Raw genomic sequence first — 8100 nt, forward strand, 5'->3', positions numbered from 1 at the left:
GGGCGGGGCTCTGCGGAGGGCTGCTTGTAGGTCTCTTCTCTCCCAGCCTGACCCACAGAACCCGCGGCTCTGAGGCCGTGGCTGATTTCACACGGCTCCTCCTTCCGTCAGTGTCGGCTGCCACTCGGGAGGACTCCCAGCTTCCGGGCCTCTCTGGGTGAGGCTGTTCCCGTCAGCCAAGGGCAAGGCTCCCGAGGGTGCAGGTGTGAGCACAGGTGTGCTCCCGTGGTGCCCGCAGCAGCAGGGGGTGGTCGCCCCGGCGCGGGGCCTTCGGGGCTCTGCTCAGCCGGCTCTGCTCACAGGCTGCTACATCCTCAGCCCCTCGCAGACCCCCCGAAGTGCCCCCCATTTCCTCCACCCGAAATCCCTTCCCTCTGCCTCACCTGCCCCTCGGGGGCCACTGAACCACCCCCTCCAGAAACGTCCTCCGGTTGCCAGAGCTCCCCAACCTGGGGGCCCCCACCTTCTTTCCTGCCTTCATCTCTCCCAGATGTTGTCACTTGGATGGAGGAGCCTGAGAAACTCTCCCAGACTTTTGTCTCAGCTTCCTTCATGGATGCCTGCCTTCCTTCCTTCCTTCCTTTTCCTAAAGCAAGTTAACATTAGCTTTTTTTGAATTATTATTTTTAATTATGTATCTATCTGTTTGGCTGTGCCAGTTCTTAGTTGGGTCGTGAGGAAGCTCAGCTGTTGCATGTGAGATCTAGTTCCCTGACCAAAAATTGAACCAAGCCCCTCTGCATTGGGAATGTGGAGTCTTAGCCACTGGACCACCAGGGAAGTCGCCTTTCTTTCCTAAATATTGCTTTTCCTCATGTCCTGCTTTCTGGGACCAGTGATCCGCAGATCTATGTTCTCAGCCTGGGTTCGAGGAGATACTGGGGATCGTCCTTGACAACATGTTGTCCATCAGCCTGCTCCCGAGAGCCCCCCAAGCCCTGCTCCCCATCTCCCCACTCTGTCCGGTCCCTCACTGACCCCCTTCGGTGGCCCCTAAGGCCCACCCTTGGCCCTAAGTCCTCCAGTGAGGACATTCTCCCTCAACAGTGGGTCCGCCCTGTGCTGCTCTCCTGCTGTCACCGAGCCGTTGCCGTAAGGACAGGGCTGGTCCGCCCCAGGCTGGACCGTGTTGAGCTTCCCAGGCTCTTGTGCCACCTGTTCCCATGTTGCCCTGTGGCTGCCCCCTGGTGGTCCCGGAACCACCCAGACTCCTCTATGCCTTTATCCTCTTCTCAGCTCTGAAATAGCCTCCAGCCTTGCCTCTTTTTATCCAACCCAAACTGCCTTCAAAGCCTGCCTCCAGCCCACCTCTTCCAGGAAGCCGGCCCTGCCTGCTGCAGGCCTCACCCTGGGAAGAGCAGGCAGTGTCTAGGCACAGAAGATGCTGTCCCCTAGCTTGTTAACTGCTGGAGGAAGGGACAGCTGGTGGGTCTTGAAGGATCCACGAGTGAATCTCCTTGAGCAAACGGGTGTGAACTTGGTCAGAAGAGAGCAAGGGGTGTGGCAGGTCTGGAGAGGAAGGGCCAGGCGGGCGGGAACACTGCCTAGGAGCAGACCGCTGGGAGGACATGGGGCCTGCAGGTGGGTGGGGAAGGTCTGTGCAAGGGGACCTCGGGGTGTGGGAGGGTGTGGGCAGGCGGGGCATGAGGAACGGGGAGGGTACGGGCACTGCGGGTGGGACTCTGAGGACACGGCTCTGGAGGGACATGGGGTACAGGGCGCTGGACCGGCTGGAGGTTCTGGGAGGGCTGGGGCTGGCTCAGCCGCCCTCAATCTCCACAGGAGTGGTGCAGAGCATCAAGGACCACATCACAAAGCCCACAGCCATGGCCCGCGGCCGCGTGGCCCACCTCATCGAGTGGAAGGGCTGGAGCGCGCAGCGGGCGGGCTGGGAGCTGCCCCCGGCCGCCGCCGAGGAGCATTACTGCCGCCTCCCGGATGAGCTTCGGGAGGCCCGCTTTGCCGCAGGTCAGCAGGGGCGGGAGCTGGGGGACGGACTGGCCGGGTCTGGTCTTGAGAGGCCCCGGGGTACCCCCTGTGTGTTGTCGGGCGTGCTCAGTTGCTTCAGTCATGTCCAGTTCTCTGTGACCCCATGGACTGTAGCCCGTCAGGCTCCTCGGTCCATGGGATTTTCCAGGCAAGAATACTGAGTGGGTTGCCATTTCCTTCTCCAGGGGATCTTTCCGACCCAGGGTTTGAACCTGCATCTCTTATGTCTCCTGCATTGGCAGGCGGGGTCTTTACCACTGGTCTGAGCAGGGAATTACAGTGCTGAGCATGGGGGCATTGATGGGAACTCCGATCCCCCGGGCCATGGATGGGCAGCCTCGAGAGCCAGCATGTGGTGCCCACCCACCCGTACCCTCTGCGCCCCCGCTGAGCTGGGTCCATCCCCACAGGGGTTGCCGAGCAGTTTGCCATCACGGAGGCCACACTGAGCGTCTGGTCCTCGTTGGACGATGGAGAGCTGGGCCCGGAGAGCGGCCCCGCGGACATCCTGCAGCTCCAGGGTACGGCCTGGGGGCCGGGGTGGGATGCCGCGGAGCCGGCGTGCAGGCCTGCTTTGCTACCTGTGCCCTGGGGCCTCAGAGAAGCCCCCCGACCCTCAGCCTTAGGTTTTCTTCATCTGAAAAAGGGGGCTGGTGACCCTTGCCCTGCTCATTGCCCTGGAGCGCCATGAGCATAAAGGGGATGACAGATCGAGAGGCAGGCGATAGGTCAGATGAGGGACGGAGAGATGACAGTAAGTAGGCGGCAGACAACGTGCATCAGGTGCTCGCTGTGCCAGGTGCTTTACACGTGTTATTTCAATTTATCCTGTGATACTCTGAGAAGCAGGGCGGCTATTCTCTCCATTTCACAAATAGGGGAAACTGAGGCATCGGGAGACTTGCCTCAGACACTTCCCTGGTGGTTAAAACTCTGCGTTTTCACTACAGGGGACACGGCTTTGACCCCTGGTCGGGAACTAAGGCCCTGCATGCTGCATGGCGTGGCCAAAAGGAGACTGGCCTCAGACTGTGCTGTGTGCTAATCGCTCAGTCGTGTCCGACTCTATGTGGCCCCATGGACTGTAGCCCTCCAGGCTCCTCTGTCCATGGGATTCTCTAGGCAAGATTACTGGAGTGGGTTGTCATGCCCTCCTCCAGGGGATCTTCCCAACCCAGGGATGGAACCCGGGTCTCCCACACTGCAGGCGGTTCTTTCCAGCTGAGACTCCAGGGAAGCCTCAGATTACACACGCTGAAGGCATCAGGATCTGAACCTCAACCTCAGGCACCATCAGTCACCTTTGTAGATACCCCGTTACCCCTGAGGGCTTCAGGGAGCCTGGGTCCTGGGTGGAGCTGGCAGACCCACTGTGTGCTCCTCCTCCTGACATGAGTGAGGGGAGGGGCGGAGGCCTGGGGAGAGCACTGGTCAGCCCAGTTCTCAGAGCACAGAAGGATTTGAGGCCAGCAGGCTGGCTGCAGAGTCTGTTGTTAACCATGCTGCTCACTGCCACCACCACGCCATCACCCAGGGAGAAACAGGCTCAGAGGGTCAGTGACATGACCGAGGCCACACAGCTTGGTGCTGATAAAGCAGGATTCCGAGGCAGGTCCTCTGCCGCTGGCCCCCACCTCCTACCCCGGGGAGGGCAAGGGGCAGGGCCTTCCCAGCTCCATCCTCACCCCCACCCCCCGTTGCTTTTGCAGACCTGGGGAGCGTCTACCTCCAGGACAGCCTTCTGAGTGTCCGCTCGCAGGATGACAGTCTTCTGGCCTTCTCCTCCCCCGACGGCTGGCCCTCCCCTGACGAGCCCCCCAGCCCTGGATGGCAGCTCCGGCCGCGGCTCCCGGGGTCCCTGGGGCCTGAGGCGGGGGCCAGACCGCAGGGCCCCCTCCGCTCCGGGGACGGCGGCCCTGCCCTCTGAGGAGGAGGACGAGGTGTTCTACAACTGAGGAGGGCCAGGCCGCTCCCGCTGTGGCCCGGCAGGCAGCCCGGAGCCATCAGGACCCCGGGTGCTGGGTGGGCGTTTTGTGACCCCTCGGGGCAGGCATGGGGTTGGGGCGGCACTCCTGTGGACACTCTGTGCCTCCCGGACCTCCCCCGCCTCCCCCGTGGGAGCCGTGATCCCCTTCCCCCTCTCTACCTGGCTCAGGAGGGCGCCTTCCCTGAAGGGTGTCTGCCATGGGCAGGCTCGAGGACTCTCAGCAGACACCCGGGCAGACTGCCCAGAGGAGCCGACAGCCACGCAAGGGCGTGGGGACCCCGCTCAGCCCCAGGCTCAGCCCTCCGCCCTCTGCCCGCGCTCCGGCCCCATCAGAGGTGGCGGCTCCTCGGGGTGCTGACCCCTGCTTCTCGGGGCGCTGACCCCTGCTGCTCAGCGCTCTTCACAGGACTCTGTCTCGGGGTGTTTGTCGGCCCCTCACTCTCCAGATCCACTCCCTGGGGCCCTGCTTCCCCTCCTCACACCTGCCTCCACCTCCAGGAAGGTTCTCAGCAGACATTAAAGTGGTGGATTCTCCATGGATGACCTTGGCCTGGTCTCTGCAGGGGATGGCACGTCCTTCGGCTCCCAGCTCACGGGAGAGGGCCCTGACCCCTCAACACAAAGACTGCTGGTCACCCTGCTGCTGGTGGCCAGGATGGTCCCCATGGAGGAGACTTAAGGCTCTGTGGACTCTGAGGAACCCCACCTGGGGACCCTGCTTTGTCAGCCCCGGCTCAGCCAAGGAGGAGGCTGAGGCTGGAGTGGAGGTAGCTGGGTCACAGGGTCATGTGTACCCATGAGGACAGGCATCGTAAGACCCAGTGGGAGCCCGCTCTCCCCCATAGCTCCCTGCCAGGAAGGGGGCACAAGGAATGGGGGTCCAGGGTCCAGGCCTGGAATGCCCATGCAGCCACCTCGGGACCCGAGAGCTCACTCGGGGTTGGCGCAGGCGAGCCGCTAAGGCGGCGAGACACCTGGATGCTGAGATGAGCACGGAGCGCAGCTCTGGGAACCAGCTTTATTTGCCTTGGAAGCCTCCTGTTGGGAGTCACACAACTCCCAGAGGGCACCTGTGCCTGCCCTTGCTGACAGAGGACACCAGGCTCTTCATCTGTGAATCGGATGCTTTCTTGCAGTACCCACCACAGGGCAGCTTTCTGCTGTCTCACATCCTGAGCTCCCAGGGTGGGGTTTGTCCTTCAGGACATGTGGCACTTGTCCCACGAGGATGGGACATGGCGACCGTGGTAGGTCAGTGATAGGTCAGCTGCCTGTTTCGCTGAGGAGTTGAGCTGGGCTGGAGGGGAGGGGTGTGCTGTCGTGGGGACACAGGCAGGGTCTTTGTGCTGCTTCCTTCACGGGGTAGCCGAGTGGCTCTGTTTCATCCTGCCAGGCTGGCTCACTTTGGGGCCGGAGGGTTTGTCAGCTTGGAAATCGCTTTCTCCAACTAGAACAGAGACCAGAGAGGGGGAGAGTGAAGAAGAGACTGAAGATGGAGGCTGCAGTATAGTCTGCCTCCCCTGAGGGCTGATTTTGGAGTGAGGTTTAGAGCCAGTGCCTCTCTACTGCATAGATGGGATCACTGACGCCCAGAGGTAATGGCGGGGCTGGCCAGTGGCCACAAGGTAAGTAGGCGTAGCTGGGCCGAGTGGCCGGCTCAGCAGTCCCACGGGCCCCTCCCCGTGTGGTGGCGGTTACTGGCCCCCGCCCCTCCCACGGGCCCCTCCCCATGTGGTGGCGGTTACTGGCCCCCCGCCCCCACCCCGGCTGCTCAAGCTTGGCTGCTGCCCTTTGTTTCATCCTCGGGGCCACGGTACCTCCACCCAAGACATGAAGCCCACAGCTCTGCCCTGAGATGTCACGAAGAGGGACTGAAGATTCAACAGCTCGAAGAGGTTGTGTGCCTGCAGGAGAGGGGTTAGGAAGCGCTGGAGGACCGGCTCCCACCTCAGTTTCTTCCCAGCCTGTGAGTCCTGCGCAGATGAAGGCCCTGGCCAGCCTCTGTCCGGGGTGCTGCCCCTGCTCCCCCTGCCCGCCCCGCTGCTTCTGAGCCGCTTCTGAGCTGCTTCTCAGCCGCTTCTGAGCTGCTTCTCAGCCTGGAGGGCTGGGCCTGCAATGTCCACTATGACCACCAGGGGTCCCCAGAGTCCACACAAGGGACGAGTGGGCCTCGCCACTCAGGATCGTCCAGCATCAGCCGTGGACACAGGGGTTGGGCCTCCTTTAGGCCCCCAACCCGCTCCATCCCTCCATGGCCCCATGTGCTAGGCTCTGTGCTTGCAGCGGGGACGGACCAGCAGTCAGAGTGATTAAGTAATTTGCCCAAGATCACACGGGCAGAATGTGGGAGACCTGGAATTGAAACCCACGTGTGCCTTGATGAAAGACAAACTTCTAACCACCATTTCTGTCCGTCCAGAGTCTTCAGCTTCCTAAGCTCTCCCTCTCCCCGCGTCTGTGTCCCAACAGCCCTGAGACTGAGGGGTAGAGAGGCGGGGACTGCATGCGCCTTCCACAGCGGGGAGGTAGACGCAGGAAGAGCAGAGCACACTGTGTGTCGAGGACCCGAAGCTGAGTTTCCCTCTCAGTTCCTCCCCTCCGTCCCAGGACCAGGTCTGCCCACAGCTGGAATTTTGCCCATTACCTGGTGCAGGGACGTCTCCGGGGACAGCTTCAGGGTCACTGGCTCCACGGGGCACCCCTCAGCCAAGATGTCCTGGAGGCACCGCTGAGGATGCGGGAAGGGTTATGGGGACCTGGGATAGGCCCCTCTCAAACCACAGGCGATCAGCTGGCCACTCTGCGAAAACCCTCCCGACTCCCCATCCCCGCCTGACACCTCACGAGAGCACTCACCTGCTGTCCTGGAGCCCAGGAGGGTGGCTCAGCTTGGAGGGCCTGCACCAGCTGTGCCCTTCGCACGGTGCCCACCAGGGTCTGGGACTCTGGACAGGCAGAGAGGGAGACGGAAAGAGCCACGTTATGAAAAGGAACTTCTGTTTCCTGGGCTTCCGTGATGTGCCAAGAACCGTGCTGGGTGTTCTCATGACTCTCAGGAACCTGCAGCAACCTGTGAGCCAGGAACTACCATCGCCCATTTTACAGAATAGGAAACAGGCTCAGGGGCACAGAGAGGTTAGTTGTCTTGCCCAAGGTCACTCAGCTTCTGAGGGCAGCTGGGCAAGGATGCCAGGGGGCCAGGAGGTCACTTGCCCACCCTGAAATGCCCCATGTGGCGGGGCCTCAAGCAGGAGCAGGCCTGGGACACCTCCTGAGGACAGCTGTGCCCTGGGGCTGGGCTTTGCCTCTCATTTCCCAGTGAGGGCATGAGTCCAAAGGCCACCTTGTCTGTCCTCCCTACTTTCCAGCTGAGGCAACTACAGTTCATAGAGCGTAAGGGGTCTGTCTACGGTTCTGCTGCTCATAATCGCTTCACACTTCTTGGGTTCGGGACGTGGATGGCACGTATGGCTGTGCAGGTTGCTCAGTGCCCGAGAAACCGGCTCACAGGACAAGCGGGGACCAACGTCCAGCCACGCTACGCTCACCAAGTGCGCACCTTTCCTCATTTACACAAAGGGGACGTACGGGCTGACAGAGGCCCTGAGTGGACACGGCTGTCCCCTCCCTAAGCCCTGCTTATCTTTCCCACTCACACTGTCCTTGTCCAAGAGGGAAACGATGTTCCAGCTAGGCCCTCCCTCAAGATTCAGCTTACGAGGCTTTTAACAAGGGCCCCCATCCATGTTTCCGTGAAAAGATCTTTCTGATGGTGCCAGGACTGAGGGAGGTAGTTCGGCTGGGGAACGCTGGGCGGGGAGGCTGAGGGAGGAGCCTCCTGGGAGGAAGGTGTGCTCCCATCACGCTACCCTCCTCCCCAAGCACACCAGGCCTGTTCTAGGACTCGCACTGTGCCTTACCAGCCCCCTCTCACTCTCATTCAAATGTGTCGGGACGTCCCCTGGTGGTCCAGTGGTTAAGATTTTGCCCCAATGCAGGGGGGTATGGGTTCAATCCCTGGTCAGGGAGCGAAGGTTACACAAGCCTCATGGCCAAAACAAACAAACAAAACCCCGAAAAACAGAAGCAACACTGGGACTTCCCTGGGGGCACAGTATACAAGA

The 8100-nt window shown here is 61.4% G+C and overlaps 2 protein-coding genes across 2 annotated transcripts in view; one reads left to right on the forward strand and one right to left on the reverse strand.

Annotated features, from left to right (window-relative positions):
- FAM131C (family with sequence similarity 131, member C) overlaps nucleotides 1–3916 on the forward strand; it is a 6342-nt gene extending 2426 nt beyond the window's left edge. The window contains exons 4-6 of the mRNA XM_010846282.1: nucleotides 1783–1968; nucleotides 2400–2510; nucleotides 3699–3916. Of these exons, the coding sequence (XP_010844584.1) occupies nucleotides 1783–1968; nucleotides 2400–2510; nucleotides 3699–3916 (515 nt within the window). The remainder of the gene's footprint in view (nucleotides 1–1782; nucleotides 1969–2399; nucleotides 2511–3698) is intronic.
- A 1058-nt stretch (nucleotides 3917–4974) lies between these two features.
- The window catches only part of CLCNKB (chloride channel, voltage-sensitive Kb), a gene marked incomplete at its 5' end in the record, with an annotated part of 5962 nt that continues 2836 nt past the window's right edge, over nucleotides 4975–8100 (reverse strand). Inside the window, 4 exons of the mRNA XM_010846290.1 lie at nucleotides 4975–5423; nucleotides 5794–5880; nucleotides 6621–6704; nucleotides 6833–7046. Of these exons, the coding sequence (XP_010844592.1) occupies nucleotides 5376–5423; nucleotides 5794–5880; nucleotides 6621–6704; nucleotides 6833–7046 (433 nt within the window). The remainder of the gene's footprint in view (nucleotides 5424–5793; nucleotides 5881–6620; nucleotides 6705–6832; nucleotides 7047–8100) is intronic.

Source organism: Bison bison, unplaced genomic scaffold, assembly GCF_000754665.1.
Source record: "Bison bison bison isolate TAMUID 2011002044 unplaced genomic scaffold, Bison_UMD1.0 scf7180017848987, whole genome shotgun sequence".
Taxonomy (NCBI): Eukaryota; Metazoa; Chordata; class Mammalia; order Artiodactyla; family Bovidae; genus Bison; species Bison bison.